This window comes from Capricornis sumatraensis, chromosome 4 (genome assembly GCF_032405125.1).
Source record: "Capricornis sumatraensis isolate serow.1 chromosome 4, serow.2, whole genome shotgun sequence".
NCBI classification, from domain to species: domain Eukaryota; kingdom Metazoa; phylum Chordata; class Mammalia; order Artiodactyla; family Bovidae; genus Capricornis; species Capricornis sumatraensis.
In genome coordinates, this window is record NC_091072.1 from 10,688,679 (window position 1) to 10,703,003 (window position 14,325).

General features: G+C 40.3%; 1 protein-coding gene across 1 annotated transcript in view; it reads left to right on the forward strand.

Annotated features, from left to right (window-relative positions):
* The first annotated feature begins 583 nt into the window (after positions 1-583).
* Positions 584-14,325, forward strand: part of LOC138078037 (A disintegrin and metallopeptidase domain 3-like) — a 108,824-nt gene continuing 95,082 nt past the window's right edge. Inside the window, exons 1-3 of the mRNA XM_068970501.1 lie at positions 584-641; positions 1,122-1,204; positions 8,136-8,191. Of these exons, the coding sequence (XP_068826602.1) occupies positions 584-641; positions 1,122-1,204; positions 8,136-8,191 (197 nt within the window). The remainder of the gene's footprint in view (positions 642-1,121; positions 1,205-8,135; positions 8,192-14,325) is intronic.

A 14,325-nucleotide genomic window follows, 5' to 3' on the forward strand; every position in this document is an offset into this window, starting at 1 on the left:
AAGTGCAACCCTTGCCAGTTTCACATTCCAGGGATGTTTTGCTTAACGGCTTTGTAGCCATCTATTTCAATCATAGGCTTCAAACTTGGTTCAGTGGCAAAGAATCAGTCTGCCAATGCAGGAGACCTGGGCTCCACCCCTGGGTCCCATAAGATGCTTTGGACAAGGAAATGGCAATCCACTCCAGTATTCTTGCCAGGGAAATACATGTACAGAGGAGCTTAGCAGGCTATATACCACCAAGTCCAAAAAGAGTTCGAGGGAACTCAAAAACCAAATAAAATCCTGCCTCAGACCACACTTTGCCAGCCTTCTAGCCTCAACAGGCCAAAACCTGTCACACCCCTCCCCCTAGACCTCCCCTCGCCACTCTAGCCCCGCCTCTCCTCTCTGCCCTCCAGCCTCGCCCTTCTCCAGCCCCGCCCTTCCTCTCCACCCTCTAGCCTCGCCCCTCAGCCCCAACCCAGCCCCGCCCCTTCGAGACCCCGCGCCCAACCCCACCCCTACCGCCACCCCCGCGCTTGGCGAACGCGGGGAGCCACGTCCAGTCAACCGCCTTCCCTGAGGCGAGGCCGGCCAGGCAATGTTATCTCTCCTGCTACTCCTCACAGGACTGGTCCGGCTGGCTTCGGCGGGTCATCGTAAGTGAGGACCCTGCCGGATAGGAGGGGGCCCCATCATCACAGTGTCCCTTGGCGCCAGGGTTTGATTGGAGTCCTGCCCATTTTCAGGGTTCTGCCAGGCCCGCTGGTCGGAGGGCTCAGAGCAGGACTGGGATAGTTGTCCCTCACTCCCAGACGGGGACACAGGTCTTCTAGGGAGACGGCGTGGGGGTGGGGGTAGGGAGAGGATCCTGGATGGGGTCCAGGGGACCTCTTATTAAAACCCTACACAGTATGATATTTTGATGTGTGTGTGTGTGCGTCTGTGCGTGTGTGTGTGTGCGCGCGCGCGCGCATGTGTGCAGGCGCGCACGCATGTGTGCAGGCGCGCGACCTGGGGCTTGGAAGATCCACAACTGTTGTGATAGGAGAGGACAAGTAAGAAAGGATGGAGAGGACGAGTAAGAAAGGATGCGGTCATGCCCTGGGGAATGCTCACTTTTGTTTTCCTTACTGCAGACTCTGAAACAGCAAGTCTACAAATTACAGTGCCAAGGAAGATTGAGACAAACACCAAAGATGGCAGTATTTCAGAAACGCATGTAATTAACAAATCACTTTAAAATAAAAGTGTTTTATTTTTACTGGAGTGCAAGACCCAAATCGATGCATTCCTTGATTTTGTGTTCTAGAGATTGTGTTCAACAGACCTTTTGTCTGAGGAGAACAAGTGCTTTCTTTTCATTTCTCAAGTAAATATAAACCTTATGAAACAATTTTCAAATACAGATACAAAGAAAAGAGATGCCTTGAATTCGCATCACACAAAAAGGAGTCTATGGTCTGCTAAATTTTCTATTTAAATATATCTTGTATGTAAATGAAGCCATACAAATATTTAACTTATAGCATGATTTTAAGATAACAGTATATAAATAATATCTTCATGCCTGTATTTAACATATATGTGCTTATGGGTATCTTTGCAAAAATGAAAGTAATGTTATTTTTTTTCTAACATGGTAAAGTGTGTCCCTAGGCAGTGCAGAGACTTGTTAAGAAAGTGAATGGCTATCTCACTTTCTAAAGGCAGTAAATTTGAAGGAAGTTTTAGAGACATGCATACACACACACATAAATTTTTAATGAACGTGTATGAGAATTGTAGTTGGCTTTTTCTTTTATGGGTAGAGTTAGGAGTTAATTTTATGATAATTACCAACAGCCCAGTCATTATTTTTCTTAACTGTAGGGTATCTTATATGTAACATCATAAAATGTTTCAAATTATAAACGGCTAAATAGTTTCATTTCTTTTTTTCTTGGGGATGGTCTTGATCTCTGTCTCCTGTACAATGTCACAAACCTCTGTCCATAGTTCATTAGGCACTCTATCAAATCTAGTCCCTTAAATCTATTTTTCACTTCCACTGTGTAATCATAAGGGATTTGATTTAGGTCATACCCGAATGGTCTAGTGGTTTCCCCCACTTTCTTCAGTTTAGGTCTGAATGTGTAATTAAGGAGTTCATGATCTGAGTCATAGGCGGCTCACAGTCTTGTTTTTGCTGATGGTATAGAGCTTCTGCATCTTTGGTTGCAAAGAATATAATCAATCTGATGTCAGTATTGACCATCTGGTGATGTTCACGTGTAGAGTCTTCACTTGTGTTGTTGGAAGAGGGTGTTTGCTATGACCAGTGAGTTCTCTTGACAAAACTCTATTAGCCTTTGCCCTGCTTCATTCCGTACTCCAAGGCCAAATTTGCCTGTCACGTCAGGTGTTTCTTGACTTCCTACTTTTGCATTCCAGTCCCCTATAATCAAAAGGACATCTTTTTTGGGTGTCAGTTTTAAAAGGTCTTGTACGTTTTCATAGAACCATTCAACTTCAGCTTCTTCAGCATTACTGGTTGGGGCATAGACTTGGATTACCATGATATTGCTGATATTGTTTGTCGTGGAAACGAACAGAGATCATTGTGTCGTTTTTGAGAGTGCGTCCAAGTACTGCATTCCAGACTCTTTTTTTGACTATGATAGCTACTCCATTTCTTCTAAGGGATTCCTGCCCACAGTAGTAGATATAATGGTCTTCTGAATTAAATTCACCCATTCCAGTCCATTTTAGTTTGCTGATTCCTAGAATGTCAACATTCACTCTTGGATCTCCTGTTTGACCACTTCCAATTTGCCTTGATTCATGGACCTAACATTCCAGGTTCCTATGCAATGTTGGTCTTTACAGCATCAGACCTTCCTTCCATCACCAGTCATATCCACAACTGGGTGCTGTTTTTGCTTTGGCTCCATCCTTTCATTCTTTCAGAAAAAGAAATGCAGAAAGGCAAAATGGCTGTCTGAGGAGGCCTTACAAATAGCTGTGAAAAGAAGAGAAGTGAAAAGCAGAGGAGAAAAGGAAAGATATAAGCACCTTAATACAGAGTTCCAAAGAATAGCAAGGAGAGATAAGAAAGTCTTCCTCAGCAACCAATGCAAAGAAATAGAGGAAAACAATAGAATGGAAAAGACTAGAGATCTCTTCAAGAAAATTACAGATAGCAAGGGAACATTTCAGGCAAAGATGGGCTCAACAAAGGACAGAAATGGTATGGACCTAGCAGAAATAGAAGATATGAAGAGGTGACAAGAATACACAGAAGAACTGTGCAAAAAAGATCTTAACGACCCGGATAATCACAATGGTGTGATCACTCACCTAGAGCCAGACATCCTGGAATGTGAAGTCAAGTGGGCCTTAGAAAGCATCACTACAAACAAAGATACTGGAGGTGATGGAATTCCAGTTGAGCTATTTCAAATCCTCAAAGATGATGCTATCAAAGTGATGCACTCAATATGTCAGCAAATTTGGAAAACTCACGATGGCCACAGGACTGGAAAAGGTCAGTTTTCATTCCAGTCTCAAAGAAATCAATGCAAAAGAATGTTCAAACTATGGCACAGTTGCACTCATCTCACACATTAGTAGATTAATGCTCAAAATTCTTCAAGCCAGGCTTCAGCAATACGTGAACCATGAGCTTCCAGATGTTCAAGCTGGTTTCAGAAAAGGCAGAGGGACCAAAGATCAAATTGCCAACATCTGCTGTATCATGGAAAAAGCAAGAGAGTTCCAGGAAAACATCTGCTTCTGCTTTATTGACTATGCCAAAGCCATTGACTGTGTGGATCACAATAAACTGTGGGAAATTCTGAAAGAGATGGGAATACCAGACCACCTGACCTGCCTCTTGAGAAATCTGTATGCAGGTCAGGAAGCAACAGTTAGAACTGGATATGGAACAACAGACTGGTTCCAAATAGGAAAAGGAGTATGTCAAGGCTGTATATTGTCCCCCTGCTTATTTAACTTATATACAGAGGACATCATGAGAAACACTGGGCTGGAAGAAGCACAAGCCAGAATCAAGATTGCTGGGAGAAATATCAATAACCTCAGATATGCAGATGACACCACCCTTTTGCCAGAAGTGAAGAAGAACTAAAAAGCCTCTTGATGACAGAGAAAAAGGAGAGTGAAAAAGTTGGCTTAAAGCTCAACATTCAGAAAATGAAGATCATGGCATCTGGCCCCATCACTTCATGGCAAATAGATGGGGAAACAGTGGAAACAGTGGCTGGTTTTGTTTTTTAGGGGCTCCAAAATCACTGCAGATGGTGATTGCAGCCATGAAATTAAAAGACACTTACTCCTTGGAAAGAAAGTTATGACCAACCTAGATAGCATATTCAAAAGCAAAGACATTACTTTGTCAATAAAGGTCCATCTAGTCAAGGCTATGATTTTTCCAGTGGTCATGTATGGATGTGAGAGTTGGACTGTGAAGAAAGCTGAGTGCTGAAGAATTGATGCTTTTGAACTGTGGTGTTGGAGAAGACTCTTGAGAGTCCCTTGGACTGCAAGGAGATCCAACCAGTGCATCCTAAAGGAGATCAGTCCTGGGTGTTCATTGGAAGGACTGCTGCTGAAGCTGAAACTCCAGTACTTTGGCCACCTGATGCGAAGAGCTGACTCATTTGAAAATACTCTGATGCTGAGAAAGATTGAGGGTGGGAGAAGTAGGGGACAACAGAGGATGAGATAGTTGGATGGCAAGACTGACTCTATGGACATGGGTTTGGGTAAACTCCAGGAGTTGGTGATGGACAGGGAGGCCTGGCGTGTGGTTCATGGGGTCGCAAAAAGTCAGACACGACTGAGTGACTGAACTGAAAATAGTTTCATAAACATTCCTGAATAGTCATCTCAATAGAATCAAGGGTCAAGCCACTGTAAAAAATTGTTGATAAATAATGCAAAATGTCTATCAAAATAGTTGCATTATGTTTGACTCTTCTTCACAAAAATAGTGATGCCTATCGACCTGAGGCCTGTCCAGGTCTCCTTTTCAATCTTCTTATCTTTGCTCTAGTGAACATCCTCAATGAATGCTTCACGTCTAACAGGTGTTTTTAAGCTAAGCCTTAACAAGAGATTGCACATCTGTATATCAACTGTTTGAATCATTTTGATTAGTTGTCAGTCTTTTTCTGGTTTTGACTTCTCTTTTAATAATAATTAACAGCTTTGGATAGGACACTTCGTTTTCCAGAAGGCAAAACTGTTGATGTAAAAACACAGGGATGGGGTAGGAATCCGATTACAACCCCAGTAGCAATGGCACCCCACTCCAAACTCTTGCCTGGAAAATACCATGGACGGAGGAGCCTGGTGGGCGGAAGTCCATGGGGTCGCGAAGTCAGACACGACTGAGCGACTTCACTTTCACTCATTGAAGAGGGAAATGGCAACCCACTCCAGTGTTCTTGCCAGGAGAATCCCAGGGATGGGGGAGCCTGGTGGGCTGCCGTCCATGGGGTCGCACAGAGTCGGACACGACCGAAGCAACTTAGCAGCAGCAGCAGCAGCAGCAGCATGATCTGAGGGGAATGTACTCAAAATGTTGTTAAATGAAAAACTCTGTTAGACACTGGGGTAGGTTTTATAGACTGAGTGGTTTACTTCTGACTGGCTCATTTTGTGGCTTCAAGAAGCACCAGAGATTATATATTTATAAAAGCTATTCAGTTCAGTTCAGTTCAGTCGCTCTTTGGTGTCTGACTCTTTGAGACTCCATGAATCGCAGCACGTCACGCCTCCCTGTGCATCACCAACTCCCGGAGTTCACTCAAGCTCATGTCCATCCCCCAAAATGATCATCGGGAGACACTGAAATGTTCAGGAGAGTATAATGTACACTGGGAAAATGCTTTCAAAAGAAAGCATGAGGCTCCATAATAATAGCAAGAAAAAGAAAGCATTTGGTACACACCCATGCACACACACACATGTACACACCCAATATTATGAGATAAACATCCCTTGCTTTAAAATATTCATTTCTCAAGGAACATATAATGCTTCTAAATTTCCATAAATTTAATACAATGTCATCAGCATATATAACATGAAAACTGATGGCAGCAGAGAGAAATTTTCAAATGCATTTCCATAGACAGACCTTTAAACATTTTCTCACATGTTGATTGGCCAATGTTAAAATTCTTCATGCGGGGAAGGAACATTTGAGCAAGAAAAATTAAACATTTTATTGAAGAAAAAAGTAACCCCAATGAAGTTTTCGCCTTTCTGCTCTTTGTTTAGACACACTAGACTCTATGAATATCACATATGAGGGTTTTATATAAAGATAAAAGCTATGTTGCAGCAAGAAAAAGAGGATTCAAGTAAGTATCAGAAATCCAGGAAGCTTCCCCAGTGAGCTAGCTCCACGTGAGCCTGTGCTCTGGGAATACATTGAGACTCTGGCTTTAAAATCGCAAGATTTCTGGGAGGAATCTTGGCTTTGGGAGACCTCCTTACAAACCTTTCAGTGACCTCTTAAGTAACCAAGCCAGCCTTTTTGAACTAGTTAGGGAAACACAACAGAAGCTAACCTTGACCAGGGGGGTTTTGTACTGTAAACTGCATCAATTTTAAGTATCAATGCCCTTGTTTTAGCCAAGAGTCAGAAACATCCAAACTTGTCACTATTTCCAAAAACAGAACTTAAAAAAATTTTAACATAAATTTATTTTAATTGGAGACTAGTCTCTTCACAATATTCTATTGGTTTTGCCATACATCAACATGAATCTGCCACGGGTGTACACGTGTTCCCCATCCTGAACCCCCCTCCCACCTCCCTCCCCAAGAACTTTTCTAACCAAGCTGCACGTATGCTCTGTGTCCATTGTAAATAATGCTTCTGAAGAACACTTCTTATACTTTTCAAGAATATATGATGTCATTTAATGAAATACCACAGCAAGGAAAATAAACAAATAAAAGAAAAACATATAGAGATAGTATAGCACTGATTATCTGGGAACAATACAGTTAGGTTAAAACTTAATAAAAAGGCTGAGAAATGTACTTGAAAATTTAAAAATATATTTGTTCATGGTTCATAGGTTTATGGAGAGATCATAAACTGTAATCAATATTAAATAATAATGAATGAGAATGAAAAAATTGTGAAGAAAAACTTAAATCATACTCTGAAGTTCATATAATAGCATAATATATACTCCTATCCCCTAATAAATAGGTGACAATAAATGGTTGGAAATTTAAAAATAGAAAAATAACTATAACCTTAAAATTCTTAAAGATTCTCCTTCAATGAAGAGGTAGAATTAATGAAAAAATACATAAACTGAAGTAGCTCAGATTCCCAATGTCAAAAGTTGATTTCTGAGAAGAAGGTAAAGCAGAATATTTGGTGAGATAGACTAAGGAAAATGAGAAGGACGAGATGTACTGTTAGAAGTGAGACTCACACAAATGTGAACTGGCCAATAGAATATGAATTCCAGATATCATCCTTTAGTAGAACTGACTTTTAGCTTTCTGAATGGTGCCTTTAGGTGAACATCAGATTTTAGTGTAATTTTAGTTTTATCTTAGAAAGAAACTTGCTTTGTATTCTTTAATTTTCCTTTTATTTTCTCTGGCAACTGCAAAGTAAGGAAAGATCAGAAAACTCAAATTTCTTCAAAGTTTGCTCAACATTTCTAAATGTAACCGTTTTAAGTGAAAATTTGTTTATGAGACTTTAATGCTAATAACTAATGCTCTTTTGTGGTAGATTTATAATCCTAGATTTTATGTAACTTGGATTATGATTAATTCTGTCATATGTTCCAAGATTGAAGAAAGATAACTGTAATGGTATATCTCTGTAGAAGTGGAGATATATAGTTTGTTTTTGTTGTTTTTAGTCTCTTAGACATTTCTGACTGTTTTGAGACTCCATGGACTGTGGCCTGCCAGGTTCCTGTCCATGTGATTTTGCAGACAAGAATACTGGATTTGGTTGTCATTTCCTTCTCCAGTATACATAATTTTGATACATGATATCATCCCTGTTTATATGAAAGAGTACATATTTTTTAAAATTAGGACTTTTGACTTTCAGAGATTTGAAATATCTAATAATTACTTTTTCTCTGAATCCTTTGCTATAGGTCTCCTATTCCATCCAAATTGACAAGAAAACATACACTTTCCCACTTGAAAAACAGTAAGTGGACATTCTTCTTTTAATAGAGTTGTCTTTAGTTTCTTAAGTTTTTAATGGCTTTCTATAACTGAGTCTACATTAAAGCCTAAACATTCAAAGGCATGAGTATTTTATTTAACATGTTAAGTCTTCTTGTTAATTCATGTCAGATTAGACTTTTGAGTCATTATCATTAGATCTTAAGTTTAATATTCAGATTCAACTATAATGATATAAATAGAGCATATGAAATACATGCACATCATTTTATGTAACTCCTTACACTTAATTACATTACAATTATAAATGAACTAATGTTATGTGCCCATAATTCAGTTTGTTTGTTTCATGTCATTTTACATAATTACGTGACTGTATGCATTTTGTTCGATGTTACACTCTCAGTTTGTCTCATTTCGTTATAGTGTATACTTTTAATGTCTTCAGATTTCTGCTTTAATTCTGTGAGGAAACCAACATCAATAATCTGTGTGTATCACTCCATGACTTTCAAATCCAAGTTTCATCTTTACCTGAAATAAAACATACAGAAACCTACCCCCCAAAAAGGACTTCTTTGCTCAAATGCAAATTGTCTTCTACAAGTGTCTTATTTAATAACAGCATATATTTTCTTTCTCTGTATGTATATTTTCACTCATTTTTAGTAGTGAGAATGCATGGTATATAGTATTGATGGGTAATGTGGTTATTTCCAGGGATGTCACCATAGACTCTGACAAGAAGCATTCTCATCCATGTATTTTTATATCATACAGATTTTGTTACATAACAGATGATATAAATTAATGGACTTCTGGATCAAGAAGGATGAATGCTAAAAATAGTCATAACAATAATAATAATAATGACAAGAACAACAGTAACTGACATTTACTGAGCAAGTACCATTTTCCAAGTGCGTTTAGCGATTTGCATGTTGCTGAGTATGACTCTTTGGTACTTCATAGACTGCAGCATGCCAGGCTCTCCTGTCCTCTATTATCTCCCAGAGTTTTCTCAAATTCATGTCCATTGATTGAGTGATGCTTTCCTACCATCTCATCTTCCATCACCCTCATCTGCTTTTGCCTTCAATCTTTCCCAGCATCAGTGTCTTTCTAATGAGCAGATTCTTCACACCAGCTGGCCAAAGTATTGGAGCTTCAGCTTCAGCATCAGTCCTTCCACTGGTTATTCAGGTTTGATTGCCTTTAGGATAAACCTGTTTGATCTCTTTGCAGTCCACAGGACTCTCAACTGTCTTCTCCAGAACCACAATTCAAAGGCATCAGTTCCTCAGCATTCAGCCTTCTCATGGGCCTATTCTCAATTCTGTACATGACTACTGGAAAAAGAAAGACTTTGACTATACAGACCTTTGTTGGTGAAGTGGTATCTCTGCTTTCTAGTACACTGGCTATGTTTGTCATAGCTTTACGTCGAAGAAGCAAGTGTCTTTTAAAGTCATGTCTGCAGTCACTATCTTCACTGATTATGGAGACCAAGAAAATAAAATCTGTCACTGATTTTGCTTTTTCCACATCTATTTGCTATGAAGTGAGGGGACCAGAAGCTATGATCTTAGTTTTTTGATTGTTGAATTTTAAGCCAGCTTTTTCACTTTCCTCTTTCACTCTCATTGGGAGGCTCTCTAGTTCCTCTTCACTTTCTGCCATTAGAATGATATCATTTGCACATCTCAGGTTGTTGATATTTCTCCAAAAATCTTCATTCAAGCTTCTGCTTCATCCAGCTCATCATTCCACATGATGTACTCTGCTTATAAGTTTAATAAGCAGGGTGACAATATACAGCCTCTTACTCCTTTCCCTATTTGCACCAGTCAGTTGTTCCATGTCTGATTCTAACTGTTGCTTCTTGACCCACATATAGGTTTCTCAGAAGAGAGGTAAGGTGTTCTGGTACAAGCATTTCTTTGAGAAATTTCCACAATTTATTGTGATCCATAGTCAAAGGCTTTAGCATAGTCAATGAAGGAGAAGTAGATGTTTTTCTGTTTCTCCCTTGCTTTCTTCATGATCTAACGAATGTTGGAAATTTGATCTCTGTCTTCTCTACTTCTTCTAAACTGAGCTTGTACATCTGGCATTACATGGTTCTTGTACTTCTGAAGTCTAACTTGAAGGATTTTGAGCATAACCTTGCTAGCATGTAAAATTAGCACAATGATAAGGTTGTTTGAGCATTCTTTGGCATTGCCCTTTTTTGAGGTTGGAATAAAAACTAACATTTTCCACTCCTGTGACCACTGCTGGGTTTTCCAAATTTGCTAATTTACTGAGTGCAGCACTCTAACAGCATCATCTTTTAGAATTTTAAATAATTCAGCTGGAATTCTTTTACTTCCATTAACTTTGTTCATAATAGTGCTTCCTAAGGCCCACCTGATTTCACATTCCAGCATGTCTGGTGCTAAGTGAGTGACCATACCATCGTGGTATTTTGGGTCATTAAAACCTTTCTGGGATAGTTCCTCTGCATATTCTTGCCACCTCTTCTTAATATTTTTTTGCTTCAGTTAGATCTTCAGTGTTTCTGTCCTTTATCAGGCCCATCTTTACTTGAAATATTCCTTTATCTCCAGTTTTCTTGAAGAGATCTTTAGTCTTTCCCTTTCTATTATTTTTCTGGGTTTTTTTTGGTTTGGTTGTTTTGTTTTGTTTTGTTTTCATTGCTCAAGAAGTCTTTCTCATCTCTCCTTGCTATTCTCTGGAACTCTGCATTCAGTTGAGTATATCTTTGCCTTTCTTCCTTGCCTTTCACTTCTCTTCTTTCCCCAGCTATTTTTAGCATATTCTCAGACAACCACTTTGCCTTCCTGCATTTCTTCTTCTGGGATGGTTTTGGTCATTGCCTCCTATACAGTGTTACAAACTTCCATCCATAATTCTTCAGGCACTCTTCTACCAGGTCTAATCCCTCGAGTCTATTTGTCACCTCCACCCTTATAATCATAAGGGATGTGATTTAGATCATACCTGAATGGCCTAGTGGCTTTCCTTGCTGTCTTCAACTTTAGCCTGAATTTTGCAATAAGGAGCTCATGATCTGTGCCACAGTCAGCCCCAGGTTTTGTTATTACTGACTGTATACAGCTTCTCCATCTTTGGCAACAAAGAACATAATTAATCTGATTTCAGTATTGACCATCTGTTGATGACTATTTTGGTCCACTGGATTGTTTTGAAAGAGTGTTTGCTATGACCAGTGTGTTCTCTTGACAAGACTCTGTTAGCCTTTGCCCAATTTCATTTTGTACTTCAAGGCCAAACTTTTCTTTTATTCCAGGTTTTTCTTGACTTCATTCTTTTGCCTTCTAATCCTCTATGATGAAAAGGGCATCTTTTTTTTAAATCTTAGTTCTAGAAGCTGTCCTAGGTCTTCATAGAACCAGTCAACTTCACCATCTTTAACATCAGCCATTGGGGTGTAGATTTGAGTTACTGTGATGTTAAATGGTTTGCCTTAGAAACGAACTGAGATCATTCTGTCACTTTGAGATTGACCCAATTATTGCATTTTGAACTCTTTTGTTGACTATGAGGGCTACTCCATTTCTTCTAAGAGATTCTTGCCCCAAAGAGTGGATATAATGGTCATCTGAATTAAATACACCCTTTCCCATCCATTTTAGTTCACTGATTCCTAAGATGTTGATGTTCAATCTTACTATCTCTTGCTTGACCACTTCTAGTTTACCTTGATTCATGGAGCTAACATCCCAGGGTCCTATGCAATATTGTTCTTTACAGGATTGGACTTTCATCACCAGACACATCCACAACTTAGCTTTGTTCCTGCTTTGGCCAAACTGCTTCTTTCTTACTGGAGTTGTTATTAATTGCCCTCCACTCTTCCTGAGTAGCATATTGGATACCTTCAACCTGAGGGGCTCATCTTCCAGTGTCATATCTTTTTGCTTTTTTCATATGGTCTGTGGGGTTTTCCAGGCAAGAATACTGGAGTGGGTTGCCATTTCCTTCTCCAGTGTACTACATTTTGCTGGAACTGTTCGCTGTGACCCATCCATCTCGGGTGCCCCCCACGGCATGGCTCATAGCTTCATGTAGTGACACAAGCATCTCTGCAAAGCAAGGCTGGAATCCACGAAGGGGATTTTACCGGGGGGTCTGGCAGCCCAGTTTGAGACTGTCACTTGTTTTGCTGGGGCCTTTCCAGGTGGCTCAGTGGTAAAGAATCCGCCTGCCAAATCAGGAGGTGCAAGAGACTCACATTCAGTTCCTGCGTGGGGAAGATACCCTGGAGGAGGCAGTGGCAACCCACTCCAGTATTCTTGCCTGGAGAATAGCGTGGACAGAGGAGCCTGGTGGGTTACAGTTCATGGGGTTTCAGTGTCGGAAACAGGAGTGAGTGACTGAGCACCACTGCACACTTAGTTTTGCTAAAGCAATGTTGGGTGAATTGATTTCAACAGAGGCCTCAACAGGCTCTCTTGGGTTTCTGCTCTCCATCTTTGCCTGTCATCCCCATGAGAAAATGTTTTGGCTAAGCTTGCTGGAAGATTAAAGACATGTGGATCATAGCCAAGGTGTTCTATTTATCCCTACATCAGCCAATATTCAGCTGAATCCTGTACCAGTGAGCAAGCCTGGCCAGTTAGCAGAGTTGTCATGGCTAGTGGGACATGACCCTAAAGTGTGAGCCGTAGGTACATTTTGTTTTCCTGTATGTGGTTGTGGTCATTCATAATGCAACATTGTGCATAATATCATTTGTTGAGATTCATTCATATTGATGTGTGCAAAATGACTTTTAATACATATGTAGCCATCAAATAAATATATTTCATAAATTATTTCAGTTCAGTTCAGTTCGGTTCAGTACTCAGTCGTGTCTGACTCTTTGCAACCCCATGAATCGCAGCATGCCAGGCCTCCCTGTCCATCACCAACTCCCGGAGTTCACTCAGATTTACATCCATCTAGTCAGTGATGCCATCCAGCCATCTCATCTTCTGTTGTTCCCTTCTCCTCCTGCTCCCAATCCCTCCCAACATCAAAGTCTTTTCCAATGAGTCAAATTCACATGAGGTAGCCAAAGTACTGGAGTTTCAGCTTTAGCATCATTCCTTCCAAGGAAATCCCAGGGCTGATCTCCTTCAGAATGGTCTGGTCGGATCTCCTTGCAGTCCAAGGAACTCTCAACAGTCTTATCCAACACCACAGTTCAAAAGCATCAATTCTTCAGTGCTCAGCCTTCTTCACAGTCCAACACTCACATCCATATATGACTACTGGAAAAACTATAGCCTTGACTAGACAGACCTTAGTCAGCCAAGTAATGTCTCAGCTTTTGAATATGCTATCTAGGTTGGTCATAACTTTTCTTCCAAGGAGTAAGTGCCTTTTAATTTCATGGCTGCAATTACCATCTGCAGTGATTTTGGAGCCCCCCCCAAAAAAAATGTCTCACACTGTTTCCACTGTTTCCCCATCTGTTTCCGATGAAGTGATGGGACCGGATGCCATGATCTTCGTTTTCTGAATGTTGAGCTAAGCCAACTTTTTCACTCTCCTCTTTCACTGTCATCAAGAGGCTTTTTAGTTCCTCTTCACTTTCTGCCATAAAGGTAGTGTCCTCTGCTTATCTGAGGTTATTGATATTTCTCCCAGCAATCTTGATTCCAGCTTGTGTTTCTTCCAGTCCAGCGTCTCTCATGATGTACTCTGCATAGAAGTTAAATAAGCAGGGTGACAATACACAGCCTTGACGTACTCCTTTTCCTATTTGGAACCAGTCTGTTGTTCCATGTCCAGTTCCAACTGTTGCTTCCTGACCTGCATATAGGTTTCTCAAGAGGCAGGTCAGGAGGTCTGGTATTCCCATCTCTCTCAGAATCTTCCACAGTTTATTGTGATCCACACAGTCAAAGGCTTTGGCATAGTCAATAAAGCAGAAATAGATGTTTTTCGGGAACTCTCTTGCTTTTTCCATGATCCCGCAGATGTTGGCAATTTGATCTCTGGCTCTTCTGCCTTTTCTAAAACCAGCTTGAACATCAGGAAGTTCACGGTTCACATATTGCTGAAGCCTGGCTTGGAGAATTTTGAGCATTACTTTACTAGCGTGTGAGATGAGTGCAATTGTGCGGTAGTTTGAGCAATTTTTGG